The sequence below is a fragment of the Carassius auratus genome, chromosome 35 (assembly GCF_003368295.1).
Source record: "Carassius auratus strain Wakin chromosome 35, ASM336829v1, whole genome shotgun sequence".
In the NCBI taxonomy this organism is placed as follows: domain Eukaryota; kingdom Metazoa; phylum Chordata; class Actinopteri; order Cypriniformes; family Cyprinidae; genus Carassius; species Carassius auratus.
The window spans coordinates 12,593,799-12,612,891 of record NC_039277.1 but is presented as its reverse complement, the minus strand read 5'-3'; the positions used below and the strand labels follow the sequence as shown (position 1 = coordinate 12,612,891).

The 19,093-nt window shown below is 37.4% G+C and overlaps 1 protein-coding gene and 2 long non-coding RNA genes across 4 annotated transcripts in view; all 3 read left to right on the top strand.

Moving 5' to 3' along the window:
- LOC113054447 (serine/threonine-protein kinase DCLK1-like) overlaps positions 1-19,093 on the top strand; it is a 50,390-nt gene that overhangs the window by 30,288 nt on the left and 1,009 nt on the right. For both annotated transcript variants that reach the window (XM_026220021.1, XM_026220022.1), the window contains 10 exons: positions 12,649-12,733; positions 14,367-14,542; positions 14,646-14,765; positions 15,967-16,113; positions 17,076-17,209; positions 17,376-17,453; positions 17,738-17,834; positions 18,212-18,292; positions 18,440-18,553; positions 18,813-18,886. In XM_026220021.1, the coding sequence (XP_026075806.1) occupies positions 12,649-12,733; positions 14,367-14,542; positions 14,646-14,765; positions 15,967-16,113; positions 17,076-17,209; positions 17,376-17,453; positions 17,738-17,834; positions 18,212-18,292; positions 18,440-18,553; positions 18,813-18,886 (1,106 nt within the window). The remainder of the gene's footprint in view (positions 1-12,648; positions 12,734-14,366; positions 14,543-14,645; positions 14,766-15,966; positions 16,114-17,075; positions 17,210-17,375; positions 17,454-17,737; positions 17,835-18,211; positions 18,293-18,439; positions 18,554-18,812; positions 18,887-19,093) is intronic.
- Positions 1,524-2,471, top strand: LOC113054449 (uncharacterized). The gene is made up of 3 exons (XR_003277381.1): positions 1,524-1,558; positions 2,227-2,331; positions 2,418-2,471. It is a non-coding gene; the product is annotated as an uncharacterized LOC113054449 (long non-coding RNA).
- On the top strand, positions 2,647-3,668 carry LOC113054448 (uncharacterized). Its single transcript, XR_003277380.1, has 3 exons — positions 2,647-2,712; positions 2,815-3,027; positions 3,116-3,668. It is a non-coding gene; the product is annotated as an uncharacterized LOC113054448 (long non-coding RNA).

Genomic DNA, 19,093 nt, shown 5'->3' with positions numbered 1-19,093 from the left:
AAATGCAATTTTCTTCCAGTCATTTTGATGGATATGTAGTTAACTAGGTAGGATGAGTGTTTTGTGTGTTGCATACAACCCGTTCTCATCAGTCTGCGTATAAATAACACGACTTTACACTTTCTATTTGCGTGTAATGCATACGCCAAATGCCATTTTTGCGTGCATATGATACGCCAATCCTTCCCATTAATTTCGGTGGAGAGCAGATGCGTCCAAATAACACGCATCATCTTCAGCGGCAGTGACGTCACCAAGCGAGGCTCGTTCAGTTCACCTGATGCGCGTACACCTTCAAACAGGTAAGCAAGGGTAAATATATTTTTTTCTTCTTCTTTTTGTAATGATATCACGTGGTTAAGCGTATTGTTTTAATTATTTCAGTATTTCTGCATCACGTTAGACAGGGCCGTGTTTTTAAAGGGCAGTTTATGCTCAAATTATGGGTCAGTGGGCTGCTCAGCTAGCCTACCATTGTCATTAGCCTAAGCTAACCTGTACTGTTTATAGACCTGTTGCAGTTTTAAATAAATTTATGATGGGTCTTCAGCTTTTAGACATGACTAATACAAGCACAACAAAGCACCCAACCCAATATCGCGTGATAATCGTGATCGTGTAAAAAGTCCACACATTTAGCATATTTTTACAATACTAGCCTAACTTTGCTTGACCACGTCATGTGTAGCCAATACACACACAGTAACTACAGCATATTTACCATGCTTCTCCTACTGTAACCGTAGTTTTACTCTGGACTTTGTAACGCACATAACCACGACATTTACTATGGGTTTACCATAGTAACCATAGTTTTACTCTGGTATTTGTATTTACTAACACACAATAACCACGACATTTACTATGGGTTTACCATAGTAACCATAGTTTTACTCTGGTATTTGTATTTACTAACGCACATAACCACGACATTTACTATGGGTTTACCATAGTAACCATAGTTTTACTCTGGTATTTGTATTTACTAACACACAATAACCACAACACTTACCAGGATTTTACCACAGTAACTGTTTTTACTCTACACTATTTGTAAAGCACAGTAACCACTAAGTTTGCCATGCCTTTAATATCTTTTTGTGATGTAATTGTAATTCAGTGTTTTTTCTGTCTTGCAGTTACGTCGGATTACATACTCCACAACAACCTGTAATCCAGCAGATCTTTAAAGAAGCCATCTCTTGTAAAATCTCTCTCTCTCTCTCTCTCTCTCTCTCTCTCGCTCTGCTAGAATTAACAGGGAACTTCAACTCCACGCTCCCAATGCTGATATTGAAGAAGCTGTCAAGGGGGCTGAACAAGTCCTTCAAAGGATCAACCCTTCACAGGTAATGCTGAAGACTCTTAGTTATAACTGATTTGCTTTAATGAACGCATCCTTATATTATGTGTTAATCAAATATTTTGGTCACAGATCATTTTAACACACTGTCTCAACATGTTTATATTTCAGGAAGGCCTGTCATGAGATTTGAATTTGACCATCTTGTGCATTTATGAAGAAGACCAAAAGCTGCAAAGGCAAACACTTCCAATGGTACGTCAGATACATTTTTCTCAGCATTTGATGTTTCTTAAATTTTGGTTCACTTAGCCCATCAGGAAGAACTCTCAACAAAGAGCATGTTGTAGTAGTAATAATTCATCCAATAATCATATTATATTGCACAAGCGTACTTGTACAAAATTCTACAACTTTTACTCCTACTGCTGTTATTGGCCATTACCACAGCTCCCATCAGATTGTGCCCATTGTAAGAGTGTTTATATCATGAAGTTTAAATGAAGTCCATTGTATTCTTTATTAATCTTTACAAATTGGTGCCGCCTCTTCCTGTTTCAACAGTACATGATATCTGTCCACACCTCATAGTCTGCCTTTCTTTCTATGGTGATGTTACTGAACACATCTGTCTTAGAAGCAAGAGAATGGAAATCCTAGTTTAACTTTTCAAGTGCTACAAATCAGATCTTCAATGAATTTGGGCAATCAGATCACTTAAAGTTGTTCACACAAAGACCAATAACTATAATGAGAAGTATTTTAGCATCCACACCAACAGACAATACTGTTCTCTTAAATCTCTTAAATGTTCCCCTCATTCTGTTAAATTTATACACAAAATTCTGCCTTTCTCTGCCTTTTTCACTTCATCTTCATGCTGTACTCCCTCACTCACACATTCTTTTATGCTCTGTTGTAAGGCAGAAACTGAGAGTTTGCATGATGGTATTTTCTCAGACGCTGAATCTGATGTGTACAGATGAACTCAGGAGCCTACTAGAGTTGCCAAGGAACTTGTGCTTGAAGTATATAATTATACCTGCTTTATTTATATTTTTAAACAACAATAATGATTAAACATGGGGTCAATAAATATTTTCTTGTTTTACAGCTGAAGACCAGAAACGCAAAGAAAATCAGTCAAACCAGTCCTAAAGAAATGAGGAATGAACATGGACTTCTTGTGCCCCAAAAGAAAAGACAGAAAGGTGAAAAGTTTCACATTTCCATTTGTATGTCTGAATTCAATGCAGTTATGTGTGGTACAACATTGATGTTGATCTCTCAAAATACTTTTCACGTCCGCAGTTATAGTTTTTCACATATACATCTTTTTTATAGCTCCTAAAATGAGCAAATAAGCTGTGCATCATCTCTGTGATTTGGGAAGGAAATGACTGAATATGGTGAGTACTGACACCTGCAACTGTATTCACCAACACTATTACTCTAGAATGGTTATTGCTGTTATTGCTGACTTATTGTTTTGTCTGTTTGTTTGAATTAAGATGAAGCCAGTTGATGAAGATATCAATTGAATGGCCACCGAGTGCATCACTGCTACCTGAACCCATCAGTTATCTTCTGTGAAGACTGCATTCACAAACCGCTCTACTGCGACAGCTCAGATGTTACGGCCTGTAAAAGTAAACATCACAGCTAAACAACGAGAGCTAGTTGTGGTGGGATTCTTTTGGCCAATATCCCCAACAAGAATCAATGTTAAGTCCAGTGCAACAATTATAAATAAAAATACTATATATTGTTTATTGATTTACCATAACCTAAATACATGTTTTGGCCCTCCAGGACATCTAGACCAGGTGGAGTGTGAGGAGGACCGTCAGAGACTCCAGCCAGCCGAGCCATGGATTGCTCTCACTGTTACCATCAGGCAGACGTTATCACAGAACCTACACCAGCAGACAGTGAGACAAGTTCCTTTCACAGGCAATCAGACTGAACTGAACTCATACCAGTAAAACCATACACACCCCACCAACCTCATATGCCCTGCACTCTTATCAGTTATGCTGACTGGACTCACCCTGACATTCTGTTTGCACTAATTCATACCGTGCTTTACTGCAGAGATGTATGTGTACTGTGATTATTATTGTTTTCAATTCATGCTCTTTGTATAGCATAATTTTTAACATATATTGTTCTCTACCTGACTTGAGTCCCTTATATATGTGTGTTGCATATATATATATATATTCAGAATTTGTATTTCATATATATTCATGAATTAATTCATTTGTCATCCATACTGTCACGCTGCAGTCTGCACCCAAGACTTTCATCACCTGTATACTTGTGTTCATTGTATTGTGACAATAAAGATATTTGATTTAAATTAGTTACATGTCTTTTGTTCATCAGTTGTGCTGTAGGGTGCTGCATAACAACTGCAAAAAAAATGTATGACATGGAAGATTATGATATGTCCAAGACATGGACAAGCAAGAAGAGGAAGAAAAGCAGGAGAGCTCTAAAAACTTGATGTGATTCTTTGGGGCTCAAGACATTTCACCATGCATGCATTTGCATGGCTTCATCTGATTAGAAAAACATGGTGTTAACATAACCCATTTTTAATATTGTTAAAAATTGTATATCATTTGTCTTAATACACTACTTTAGTTGTCTTTATGTTGTATCCTCCAGTAAAGTACTGCACATGGTGTTGGATAATAAAGTAGGGTGAATATTCTATATTAAGAATGGTGTTTGGTAAATACACCATTTAATTTTGTAAACAATAGATAAATGTGTTTTAATTAAGAAATGAACATTTGGTTACATTAATGACATTCAGTTAGATGAAGGGCAGGCTGAAAGCTGCATTAGAAGATACTGCATGGACTATAATGCTGCAGGAATTTCATGCACAACTGAAGGTGATGGACAAGGGAAAGATCAACATGAATCCAGTACTGTATAATAAGCAAGATGAGCATGCACATTACTGATGTTTAGTACCCGAGGAGGACAAATATGAGGAGTATTTTACACAGAGACACAAATTAGCTCTTAATATTATGATTCTTTGCACTGCATGAATTGTATGGCTTTGCACTATAAACTACACACTCTCTGTACCTTGTCTTACTGAATGACACATTGACACTGTGAAAGTACAATGAAGTGTCACAGTATGTATTGGTTGTTTAAATTGGTGTCTTTGTTTACTTTCAATACTGTATCCTTGCACCTGATATAATTCAATATTTGGAGCCTATTCCAAATAGGCACTGATGTATATTTTTATGGTTCTATTCTTATTCTAAGATAAACATGACTTACAACTTACATATTGGCAATTTGTTGAAAAGAAAAACTTAAAAATTATGACTCAGCACAGTCTGTTGTCCATGATGAGAAAAGGTATGTGTATGTTTTACTGCCCTTCCATCTTCAAGGGCCCAGTAGAGTCCCTTAGAAGAGCAAAAAAATGTAAATTTCAAATGGCTGTAAATCAAAGTCTGATTATAGTGTCAAAGAAAAAATTGGCAGGACAACTACTTATGCTATGCTAATTAAATAATGTTGGACAGAGTTTTCAAACATACATGGAAAGGTGGTATAAAGGTGTTTAAAAAAGTGCACTTAGTAAAATATCGAATTTCAGCCTGCCTCTTAAATATGTCATTAATGTTTACACAATGAACATGTTTAGATGACCCTTTGTTAAAAAAAGATTGCATTTTCCCATTTTTTTAATTATTAAACATTTTAAACTACATTACCCATAAGCCTCTGCCATTCTATCGTTTGAACGCGAGTAATATTAGCGCTGGTATTTGGAGTTTATTGGACTTGTGCTTAGGGTTAGGGTTACGATTTCGGTAAAGAGGTAATTTCTCACGACATAGCAACACTGCATTGTTAACTGAAGGTGTTACTGACGTAATAATTACAGTCAAACGGACTTTGCAACATTAAGCGGTTTATAATTTGGGTTAAAAGATAGTCCAATCACAGCGAGTTCTGCGAGAGCCAAGGGAACGTCAAAGCCAATGGCAACCCAGTTGAGCAGAGGCGTCACACTAACTTGTACATATATGGTCAATTATGCCGGGAGCTTCCGGGTTCCTGTAGTGAATGGACAGAAGCTGCAAAAACATAACCAGTTACCCTGATGCAGCAAGAAATACGTTGATTAAAGGTGTTTTTTTTTGTTTTGTGTTTTAACGAAGGTATAATGATTCCCATTGTATTGAATAGGCTACATTGTTTACACTAATATTAGTGTACAGTACTTAAACTCAAAAGTTTGCATATACTGTGTGAAAAATAAATGTCAAAATGTTTCATTTGCTCAAAAAAAAAACACCTCTGAAGATTATTTAAACACAATATTTTTCTACTACTCAATTTTCCTTCTGTAATATTTACAATGTATTTATAGTGTATTAAAGGTAAACAATTTATCACATCTACGTTTCATGGAAATGGACCCTAAAAACTTGCCATTCTTAGATCCACCAGTTGAACTATAGGAATAGAAAACAAACAAACAAACATCATGACATCAATCACTCATTGTCTAGTCATTTTACAGTGTTTATTGATATGTCAAACTTTTCGCAGATAAACATAGTGCCCAGAACAGTCTCTCTCCAGTTTATTCCACTATGAAAAAAAAGAAAAGTTGATAAAAAAAAATTGCATAGAGGTAACTAAGTGAAAACAAACAAACACAATTGCAACAGAAACTCCCTTCAAAAAACATAAGTTTAATATTCAAAAATAAAAAGGGAATTTTGTTTACAGAAATCCTGACAAAAGATGCCAAAGAATAATCAAGGCTACAGTTGAAAATATATTGTTTTCTTCCCTTTATCAACCAAATAGGCAAAAATGATTAAGAACAATGCTCCAATATTTTACAATTATCACCTTTAAAAACATATATCCTGTAATCATTGTTTGCTTCTATTGTTAATAAATGCAAAACAAATAAATGGTTAATAATAATAATTATTATTATGTGTGTATATATATATATATATATATATATATATATATATATATATATATATATATATATATATATATATATACAGGAGTGCTTATAGTAGAGATTGGAGTGATGAATGTAGAGGTTGGCAGTAAAGGACTGAGAGCAGATGTGTCACACAAGAGAGGAAGATCTGGAAGCTTTTGAATGGGCTGATATTGTGAAGAGCTGATGAAGAATGATTAAGTAATCTGTGAGAAATCCTGCAAGAAGAAACAAAGATAATTTATCACATTATGAACAACAAAAACACTGACAACAACAAATGGCAGAATACAACATACTGTAACTGCAGTGTGCATAGCAGTAATTGTACAGTACTGTCTGTTGGTGTGGATGCTAAAATACTTCTCATTATAGTTATTGGTCTTTGTGTGAACAACTTTAAGTGATCTGATTGCCCAAATTCATTGAAGATCTGATTTGTAGCACTTGAAAAGTTAAACTAGGATTTCCATTCTCTTGCTTCTAAGACAGATGTGTTCAGTAACATCACCATAGAAAGAAAGGCAGACTATGAGGTGTGGACAGATATCATGTACTGTTGAAACAGGAAGAGGCGGCACCAATTTGTAAAGATTAATAAAGAATACAATGGACTTCATTTAAACTTCATGATATAAACACTCTTACAATGGGCACAATCTGATGGGAGCTGTGGTAATGGCCAATAACAGCAGTAGGAGTAAAAGTTGTAGAATTTTGTACAAGTACGCTTGTGCAATATAATATGATTATTGGATGAATTATTACTACTACAACATGCTCTTTGTTGAGAGTTCTTCCTGATGGGCTAAGTGAACCAAAATTTAAGAAACATCAAATGCTGAGAAAAATGTATCTGACGTACCATTGGAAGTGTTTGCCTTTGCAGCTTTTGGTCTTCTTCATAAATGCACAAGATGGTCAAATTCAAATCTCATGACAGGCCTTCCTGAAATATAAACATGTTGAGACAGTGTGTTAAAATGATCTGTGACCAAAATATTTGATTAACACATAATATAAGGATGCGTTCATTAAAGCAAATCAGTTATAACTAAGAGTCTTCAGCATTACCTGTGAAGGGTTGATCCTTTGAAGGACTTGTTCAGCCCCCTTGACAGCTTCTTCAATATCAGCATTGGGAGCGTGGAGTTGAAGTTCCCTGTTAATTCTAGCAGAGCGAGAGAGAGAGAGAGAGAGAGAGAGAGAGAGATTTTACAAGAGATGGCTTCTTTAAAGATCTGCTGGATTACAGGTTGTTGTGGAGTATGTAATCCGACGTAACTGCAAGACAGAAAAAACACTGAATTACAATTACATCACAAAAAGATATTAAAGGCATGGCAAACTTAGTGGTTACTGTGCTTTACAAATAGTGTAGAGTAAAAACAGTTACTGTGGTAAAATCCTGGTAAGTGTTGTGGTTATTGTGTGTTAGTAAATACAAATACCAGAGTAAAACTATGGTTACTATGGTAAACCCATAGTAAATGTCGTGGTTATTGTGTGTTAGTAAATACAAATACCAGAGTAAAACTATGGTTACTATGGTAAACCCATAGTAAATGTCGTGGTTATTGTGTGTTAGTAAATACAAATACCAGAGTAAAACTATGGTTACTATGGTAAACCCATAGTAAATGTCGTGGTTATTGTGTGTTAGTAACTACAAATACCAGAGTAAAACTATGGTTACTATGGTAAACCCATAGTAAATGTCGTGGTTATTGTGTGTTAGTAAATACAAATACCAGAGTAAAACTATGGTTACTATGGTAAACCCATAGTAAATGTCGTGGTTATGTGCGTTACAAAGTCCAGAGTAAAACTACGGTTACAGTAGGAGAAGCATGGTAAATATGCTGTAGTTACTGTGTGTGTATTGGCTACACATGACGTGGTCAAGCAAAGTTAGGCTAGTATTGTAAAAATATGCTAAATGTGTGGACTTTTTACACGATCACGATTATCACGCGATATAGAGATCGGGCGTAGACGTCATGGAATGGTGCATTGTGGGTAACGGCGGCCATTTTAGAGGCATCGCAAAGCAGGTTTGTAATAAGATAATAGCCAGTATCCAGAAAAAGTTATAGAACGTGACAAAAAAAGTTGCCTATACCTATACGGACAAACTTAATAATGAAGCCAAACAACGCTACTTAAAAAAAAAAAGAGGTTGTAGGCGGAATCGATCCCTATGAACACATGAAAGTTAACCAAGCCTCAGTTTCCCTGATAATTTATCCTACCCGGTCTGTGGAGTGAGCGCTTACACCTCCGATCAATTTAAAAATGTCACTTTCACTTTTTAAAAAGTCACTGGAGGCTCACCTGCAGATCATAAATGGATCTGCAAATTAAACGTGGAGAAAACAATCTTTTTCACTAAGGAAATGTTAATATTAACCAAGCATCAGTAGTGACACACACACACACTTATCAGATTCTGCGAGCTATGAAGCTTGTCTATGCGGGTTTGTTACACTTCAGGAGTAATTACTCACCTATCATACTTGCAAAAATCCACTGTTTTCCTCCGGTAGTTCTGTAATCCGGTATAATATTGACGAACATTCACCTCAGACACAACCCACCATTCACCAAAACAAGACGCTTAACTTCCTATTTTGAAGTTCGTTCCAGTTTTTTTTTTTTTTAAACAAGTTGTTCAAATTTGTTAAATACAGTCAGCACAAAAATATCAAAAAGCAAATTAAGTTCAGGATTGGGTCAAAAGAAAATGTTTAAACAAAAAATACAGACACTAAACTGACTCCCTTACTGGCCAAAAACTAGAGAAAACGTAATGTGTTTGTGTCTGAGTTTGTGTGTGTGTATGTGAGAGAGAGAGAGAGACCATACACAACATGTCTCACCATAACTATGTATTATAATATTATCGAAGGTGATGGTTTCCCTCCGTACAGTGGCGACCCAAGCCATCTGACGCCTCTTGGTGATTTCAGACACCTTGTGTTTTTTTTCCAAGTAGGAAAATGTTGAAAACTAATATGATTCACGAGGCGTTTGCCCTGTCGATCATGAAACCGATTACAGCAGTTCACAATACAGCAATACTGAACCATTTTCCAAAAAATAATCAAAATTAATGACCAAATGACCAACGTTACCTAATGCCTACTATACAGTACATCTACTTCTGTACCGCGATTCCCACAATGCATTGCGACGTGACGCAACGATCCCGACCTCTATTGGGTTGGGTGCTTTGTTGTGCTTGTATTAGTCATGTCTAAAAGCTGAAGACCCATCATAAATTTATTTAAAACTGCAACAGGTCTATAAACAGTACAGGTTAGCTTAGGCTAATGACAATGGTAGGCTAGCTGAGCAGCCCACTGACCCATAATTTGAGCATAAACTGCCCTTTAAAAACACGGCCCTGTCTAACGTGATGCAGAAATACTGAAATAATTAAAACAATACGCTTAACCACGTGATATCATTACAAAAAGAAGAAGAAAAAAATATATTTACCCTTGCTTACCTGTTTGAAGGTGTACGCGCATCAGGTGAACTGAACGAGCCTCGCTTGGTGACGTCACTGCCGCTGAAGATGATGCGTGTTATTTGGACGCATCTGCTCTCCACCGAAATTAATGGGAAGGATTGGCGTATCATATGCACGCAAAAATGGCATTTGGCGTATGCATTACACGCAAATAGAAAGTGTAAAGTCGTGTTATTTATACGCAGACTGATGAGAACGGGTTGGTTGCATAACATGAAAAGTGAGGCCTTAGGGCTCAGCATCGCACCTGTCTCTTTCTGAGTTGTTTAGGGCTGAACTGAAAATGCACCTGTTTGATTTCCTGAATTTTAGTTGCATTTAAATTTGAATTTAAATTTTCATAAAAACACATTCTTCATCATCTCCATTAAATGATGTCCCTCAAACTGTCTGTTGGGTTGCATGCTCTTCACATTTTCCTTTGGTGTTTTCACACCTGTATATTTTCTGTTTCAATGACATTGTGTTTGTGTGCATGTACTGTATGTTCTCCTTCATTCCATGAACATTGATTTTAAAAGGTACATGAGCAAAATAATGATGTTTTTAATCTCTAATGTTCTTAAAGGGATAGTTCACCCATAAATGAAAAATCTGTCATAATTTACTCACCCCCATGTCATTCCAAACCTAATATTTTGTATAACAGAAAAAGAGCTATTTTTTAAAAAAATGCTACAGACAGTGTTTCATTTCTGAGTGCGCCTTTTCTTTAACTGCTCACTTCATATTCATTTAAAATATGACAACTTGATACTTTGTCTCCGCAGTAGTTTTCAGTTCCATTGGTTTTCATTGTTTCTTGTTTTTCTTTCGGACTCTGCTCAGTTATACTGTCCTGTATATCTTTGCTTTCAAGCCATTGTCAATCATGTAGTTATTATAATTTTTTTTTTTTATATATTAGTTTTGTATCATAATCTATCATTTTTAGTTGTTTTAATGTATAAAAAGAAAAGATTGTGTCATTTTCTGGTCATTATTTTGAATGCATTATTTTAGAATTATGTTTATTTGCCAAAAGGATGTAATGAAATGGTTCCAGCATGTACGTATAATTGAAGATGTTAATACATTAAACAGTAAGTCTCTATATCTAGTATGAACTTAACGGGGTGTTCTTTACTAAATATTTTGGGTCCTCCTCTGTTTTTTTGCGACAGCTTGGCTCAGAGCTCCTTTAATCACATTTTATTTGTCCCAGACTTTCCGGATGCCAAAACAATGTTTATTTTGTAGTGCACAAACATTAGTGTTAATTACAGCCCTGCATTTCAAAAACAAATTAATGTAGACGGTCATGGAATTAGATTATAGGTGTAATCACCAAATGTCCTGAAGTGACTCTTGTGAGATTTTCTCACATTGGTCTTAATGGAGGTGCAGCTAAGTGGTCTAGCATCTCTACAGCTATTCCCCAAAATCTCTGAGTAGCAGTGATCCTGATGAGAACAGCGGTATCCTCTCTGGCCTTTGGATTAAATTTCCCAATGGCATCCCCATCTCCACAAAACAAAATCATCTCTGCCATTAAATCAGTCATTCAAGCCATCATGCAATTAGTCTGCAACAAAATCACAAGAGTTATCTTAAAATGTAATATTGTGGCATTGTTATTGATACTGAGCGTGTTAATTGTTTTATTTCGAGAGAATGATTTGATAGAGTGTTCCTGTGACACTACTTTAGGGATCATTAAGGTAAATTTGCGTTATCAGAATCATAATTGCACAGACGCTGAATAACAGACTGTTATGCAACTGAGTACTTACATTTGCATGTGCACACATGGATTTAACATGATGCACTATTGATCAGTGGAGAACAAATCAAAAGAATAAATACTTACTGCATGGTTTAATCTGTTTCTTTCCGGTCCTGAGAAAAAGCGCAGAAATTCAGCCTGTTTGGTGTGATTTGACCTAGCATTCAGCCAGGAAACAGGAAGAAGCCTTATATGGGCTTGTCTCTGGCTGCTTCCTGTCTCGCAGAGGGAAAATATTATTAGTACACTCCAACAGTTTCCATGGTAACAAGAGTTTTGATAGCGCCAGGACAAACTGTGATCTGAATGAAATAGAAAAAGGATGTGGAAACACACACACACACACACACTCGAGTCAAAACTGTTTCTGATGACACTTAAACAACCCTATCTTGGTGTCTCATATGCATCCACTCAAACTGCCATTATCAGATAGTGAGTGTAGGAGTGCTGACCCTCCATGACCCAGCCACTGGTTCGTCTCAGCAGATTTGCGCTTCATTCTCGCCATTAGCAGGCCCTCTGAGGTGCATCCGGGGCCGTTGTCACATGCTGCTACAGTCCAATCAAATCCATTTGAGTTCTCCCAGCAGTCTGGGGAGCACAGTGCTCCCGGAGACATTATTCCAATTACTCTCCGCACGGACCTAAAAGGGTCCCTGCACCCTGACTGGCGGCAACCGAGAGCGAAAACCAATTTACAGCACAGCCAGCAACTTCCCTCACACTTGCTGCTGCCATGGCAACCAGCAAAGATACACTCTGTCCTAACACTATGCTGTGTTTAAAAGTGAGAATGAGGATTGTGTCCCGAGCGTGCTGGCCGTCCTGATGGGAGTAGTAGACGGGGCAGCTTGAGGATATCCAGCACAGGTAGAAAAGACAGAATACCCCAGTGAGCTGCTTCTCAGTGTCTGTATTTTTGAAGTTAGGTGGTTGTCGGTGGTTTTTGGAGTTATATTTTTCATAGACTTTGGCCATGTACTGCTGTCTATTTAGTTTAAATTAATTGGATATTTTCTTCCTCACAGGGATCCCAGAACAGCGGTTCTTCTCTGTCTCTGACCTCTACCAAAGTCTGCAGTATGGATGAAGAGGAAGGGCCTGTGAGTGATGGTAAGAAATCGAGCAAAGCCAGTAAAACTACTTCAAGCTGGTTTAGATAGTGTCATTCATATACTATTATATTTTGAAATGTATTACCTTTTTTATTTTCAGTTTTCATTTTAATTGTAGTTTTAGTCATTTTATGCGCTTTTGTCATTTATTTTTATCATGCCAAGGCAACGTTTATATTTTCCTTTTTTAAAATGTTCTTTATTCAATTACAATTTTCAATTTCACTTACAAACTACAAGACACCATCCCTCAACACTGAGGTGAATCAACAACTTGAATGAGTTTTACTGTACATTTGAAACTCGCGGTCTCACACCCAACACCAGTTCTTACCATGTCTCTACACAAACATTAACACCTCCATCAACTCCCCTCCTGTACTTCGGATCAGTGAAGATGATGTGTGTCAGATCTTCAGGGAACAAAACTGAAGGAAAGCACCAGGCCCAGACGCTGTTCCACCAGTCTGTCTAAAAACCTGTGCTGGCCCCACATCTTTTCACAGATCTTCAGCAGATCACAGGAGCTGTGTGAAGTCCCTGCCTGCTTCAGACGCTCCACCATCATTCCCATTCCAAAAAAATAAAAATAAATCACAGGACTAAAATGACTACAGATTGAGGAAAAGGAGTGAGGAAAAGGGCTCCGAAAATCAGTCGCCTCACATCCAAGCCATTTTCATTTTTGCTGTCTGGTCAGAGCTACAGAGCACTGGGACAATGAGGCACAAGTAAAGTTTCTTCCCCCAGACAATCTAAATTATGAACAGTTAAATATTCTCCCCATTGTACGATAAAAATGTGCAACACAACTTATGTTTATTTGATACCACCCTACATCTTAATCCATCCCTACATCTTATTCTATTCTATTCTATTCTATAGGACACCAGTACAGACAATTCTTGTGTGTGTGTGTGTGTGTGTGTGTGTGTGTGTGTGTGTGTGTATTTTATTCACATATCTTTATTTTTTATTGTCTGTTGTTGTTGTTGTCATCTCTGTGTGCTGGAAGCCTCTGTCACTAAAACAAATCCCTTGTATGTGCAAACATACTTGGCAATAAAGCTCTTTCTGACTTCTGAATTCTGACTTACTGAATTATCTTATAGTTTTAGTTAATAAAAACATGGCAGTAACTTGACCTTCTCTAAATCCATACATTATAATTGCATTCAGACATATTGCATTCAGACTTTCTTACAAAGTGCTCTGCGACTCTCTAAACTCATGCAGATATGGCAGTTTTTAAGTGAATGAATGAGAAGCATTAAATGAATCAAAGAACCTTTATAGTTGTTCAGTGCCACCAAGTAAAGATGTTTATCTCAAGAGTGTCTGCAGGTCATCCACAAACGCTTCATTTAAAAATTGTATAACTTAATTTGCGTTATACATTAATTTCCACTTCAGTGCACACACTGTAGCTGACTGTAAAGCACTAATGAAAGAATCCATGAGGTGTAAACCAAACGTCTTGTTTGTTGAGCTGCAATCATAGAGATTCTCAGACTGGGAATGTTGTTTGAGAATCAAATTTCTCCTCTGCCTACAGTGATTTCAGTCATAACAACAGATTCTGAATGAGGCCCACTCAGTCTTGCTTTAATTTTCTTCCTTACTGTCTACAGCTGAGCCCTTGGAGGAAACACCGATACCCACAGTCCCGAGCTCCATTTCAGATCGGTACAAAGTGGGCCGAATGATCGGAGACGGGAACTTTGCGGTGGTCCACGAGTGTGTGGAGCACTCGACTGGCAGGGCGTATGCTCTGAAGATCATCAACAAGGGCAAATGCAGAGGAAAGGTGAGATGGATGCATTATGATGTTGTCAATAAAATGCTTAAATTTTTATTTTATAACAGTCTGTGCAATACATTTTTATTCCGAATCTTTTTCTCCTGCACAGGAGCATATGATCCAGAATGAGGTAGCTATCCTCAGAAGAGTGAAACACCCAAACATTGTGTTGTTGATTGAGGAAATGGACACTTACAGTGAACTCTACCTGGTCATGGAGCTTGTTAAGGTGTGTACTACAACATATGCAAGCTATCATTTTAATGCACCTGTTCAAACCTGAAGTGAAATCAAATGCAGATCGATAGACAGAAATATTAGCAAAAATCCAGTCACAGCTGGGTTTATACCTCTTGTGGAGTTAAGGATGAATTAGCTATTGGTGGCTTCCCGTAATGGCTTCCCTGTGCAGTTGTGCTGGCTCTGTTGAACTGAGGGTTATTTTAAGCTGCTGTTCCACTTACTCGACTCTTTGAAGGGATTTCTGCCGTCTGAACAGCAAACCAGGCCACCATGAACTTTCTGCCTTCTTTGTATAAACAACTTGACCTCAGGAAAACTCATGATGCAGATCATTTTGTGTACATGCAAATACCAACTTTCTTGGAAGCAAAACGCAACTACTGAACCGTTCCATTCACACACCTCGCTGTAGATGTCAAAGACACCTTAAACTACAGCTAGACAGAAGACAATATAAAGTGTCTATCCACAGGTATTTTGCTGTATTTTGTATATCGTGGAATGTAAAAAGTGCATTTAAACCTGTTGAGTTAGAACGAGTATTAAAACTTAATAATTATCATCCTTGGTGTGAACTGGAATTTAGAGCAATAAAAAAATAAAGCATGAGATGTGCATGATATTAATAAGAGATAGGGGCTCACAGAATGTATTTTACATTCCACTGAAATGTTTTTCCACTGTTTTTCTATGTGAACACACTAGACGATGCCTGTTGCCCTCTGGTCTCGTGTCTTTCTTGCAACATATCAAATACACACAAAAACATTTTAAAATGCCCATGTTACAGGGTATAAAGGTAAACAGTTTAGAAAAGATATCAGATGAGTGTCAGTACTGGATCCATGCATTAGGTCATAAAATGACAGCAGCCTAATATACTTTTAAAAAAAAACGCAACAAAAACACAAGAGAGAGAGAATCACTTAGTGCTCTTGGTTGAACAACTTTAGTAGCTTTAATAAGAATCAATGTATATTTAATTCATACAGTGAAGGCGATAATTATATTTCTAAACTGAATGCTACTGTTAAATACAGCTTCTGTAATCAAAGCACATATATTTTAAATTCATACAGTGAAGGTGATAATTATATTTCTTTCTGTTAAATAGACCTGTTTATTTCATTCGCATCTTTATTATATTGAATTTGTCCTATTTTTTGTATCTTCATTCTTATTTTTAGGGAGGAGATCTTTTTGATGCCATCACCTCTGCCAACAGATACACTGAGCGGGATGCCAGCAGCATGCTGTACAACCTGGCCAATGCTATCAAGTACTTACACAGCCTTAACATCGTCCACAGGGACATCAAGCCGGAGAACCTTTTGGTAAGATATCAACACGCCTTCCTTTCTTCCATCTTTCCTTCTTTTCAAAAACATACCTCTGAGAAAGTCATCCTGACATGTCTAACATATCACAGGTACAAGCGCAACAGTTATAACATCCTAAATTGGGTTTTCCGTGTGGGTCATGCGTGTGTTTCTGTGTGTACGTGCAGAGGAAAAGAATGGAGGAAACTCATAGGTCTTGTGGGCTGGCCTGGAACTATATAAGTGTGTTTGGAGAAAGAGAAATGATTGCTGCGAGCTCTTTGACTGAGTCTAGACCAGCCACCTACTGACTGAGTGCATACGTGTGATATCACTTCAGCAGCGGAAGAACTGAAATGTGACTCACACATTGACAGTTCACAGACTGTACTGTTCTCCAAGGCTGCTTTTATGAATCAGTGGCTTATACATGTACCCTTCCTCTCCTGATTCAGGATGGAAATGTTGTTTATGAAACCCTGTTTATGAACTGGGGAATTTGGCTAGAAATGCTGTAGGTCTTACAATTGAAAATGTGACCCGCTAACAGTGAATAAAACCATCTGTTTCTCAAACGCACTCCAGTGAGCTAGAAAGAAGCGTGCAGTGGCTCACATATGCGCTTGCTGTCTCTCTCCGCATCTCAAAGATAATCGCTTGTGGCTAGAAGCACGCATGTCAAATGCACCTTGCAGTGCAGAATGAGGCTTTTTCAAAACGCATCACTTTACATATTATATAACACCAAACACAAAGCCAGCCAAGCTTAGAATCCTGTTCCTTTTTAGAATCAGTAGAATTTAGGTTAAAGACATTAAATGCACAAATATCCATTTATTTGAAGCCAGTGCATATTTTTGACACTGATCTGCACACGTTCACCTTGGGAATTGAGAGCCGGATATGTCATTTTCATAGATTGCTTTGAAGAGACTAGCTTGTTTTGGTCTAATATTATTCTTGGCTTTGGTTCACAGGTGTATGAGCATCAAGACGGAAGCAAATCCCTGAAGCTGGGCGACTTTGGCCTGGCCACCGTGGTAGACGGACCTCTGTACACTGTCTGTGGAACACCCACATATGTAGCACCAGAGATTATCGCAGAGACCGGGTGAATATTTTAACGTTTGCACAAATGGAATGTGCAATTTCTTTTTTTTCTTTTTTTTTTCATGGTGTGATGTTAAGCATAGTGCTGTGATTGTAATGATCATATTATGTAGAGTTTAAATTGTAATAAGACCAATAATACTAAAACACCTTTTGTTTGCTGTTAGGTATGGCCTTAAGGTAGATATCTGGGCTGCGGGAGTCATCACATATATTCTTCTCTGTGGCTTTCCTCCATTTCGTGGGTAAGTTCATTGATTATGTCAAAATGTGGCTTAGGCCTGTGTGAGACTACCATTTTTTAGGTTTTTGCAAAAAAATAAATAAATAAATGGTTCACATCTCGAAGATTAATTCTTAAATACATTCTAGGTGTGTATGTAGTGCAGTTTTGAAAAATGTAATCAAACTGTAAGGTTATGTAAGCTGTTACTGCGCCACCCTGTGGCTATTTGTCGTACGATCAATGAACGCAATGAAACGAGCTCCCCCTGTTGATATTTATTTGAAGTTGTACTCTTTATTTTAGGAGCACTGATGATCAAGAAGCTCTGTTTGACCAGATCCTGCTGGGACAGTTAGAATTCCCTCTTCCGTACTGGGACAATGTATCAGACTCAGCCAAAGTAAGTGAAATATATGTGGATTACATAATATGTGGGATAGTAAAAAAAAGTTTAACATAGTTTTTAAATGTTTTTAAAGCAAAATATTATGATGCTAAATAATATTTGGACTTTTTCAAATCGAAATAATATGATTATTATGTGTGATTTTAAAATCAAAATTTCTGACTAGAAAATAATGCATCACTATAAACTAATTACGAAATGTAGAATGTTCAAAATCATACTGAGTTTTGGTTTTAACTACATATTATTATTAAATACTAGTGTTTATTTTTTACTGTTTGTTTACTGTAAGTCATTGTGTTCACCAATTCAAGATCATGATTGGCATTAGGGTTTGGCACTAACTCTCTCTGTCCTGTCCGTCTCCTCAGGAGCTGATAGTGTCTATGCTGCAAGTGGAAGTGGATCAGAGATACACAGCGCTGCAGGTGTTGGAACATCCCTGGGTCACTGTGAGTAATTCAGCCTGAATCCATTACCCTATAGCGTGTATGGGTCTTTGTTGCTAAATTATAGAACTGACACAGTCATGATACATTTTAGTCCTCTTGTTTAATAACTATTGTAGCTGATGGGCTTCATTTCAATGGCTGTTTCAGAATGACGGTCTTTCAGAAAATGAGCACCAGCTGTCAGTGGCGGGAAAGATCAAGAAGCACTTTAACACTGGGCCAAAGCCCAGCAACAACACCTCGGGAATGTCTGTGATGACGGTAAGCCCACACTTGACTGTCAAAGCCTGAAGTTAACAATCGAGACGCTAAATAAACATTAAAGTGCCAGAAAGCTGAATACCAGACACCATGTGTGATGGACAGCTTTTATGGGAGGCAAAAGAGTTCAAACGCTATAATACTTTGAAATGATTTTCTGTACTAACGTTTGAAATGGATATGCAGCTGATGATCTGAGTATTTCCTTAATGTTTTCTGAGTGCTGTCCACTGAGCTTCACTGATTTCTCTTTGCTTAGCTCGACCATGACTTTTCCATCCAGAGATCAGGGTCGTTGGATTTCTGTCAGAACCCGAGCATGTTCTGGATAAGGTAATGCCATGTGTCCTCTGCAGCACACCAGCCCATGTCTTGTTGAATCCTAGTGTAGGCACTGAAACCTGCTCATGTCATTATCATAGACAGCTGCTGTGTTCATTCATCCAGTGTGTGTGTGTGTGTGTGTGTCTGTGTGTGAAAGTTTTCAATCCGGGTGGAGAGAATGTGCATGATTTGCTTCAGCATCATGGCAATTGGCAT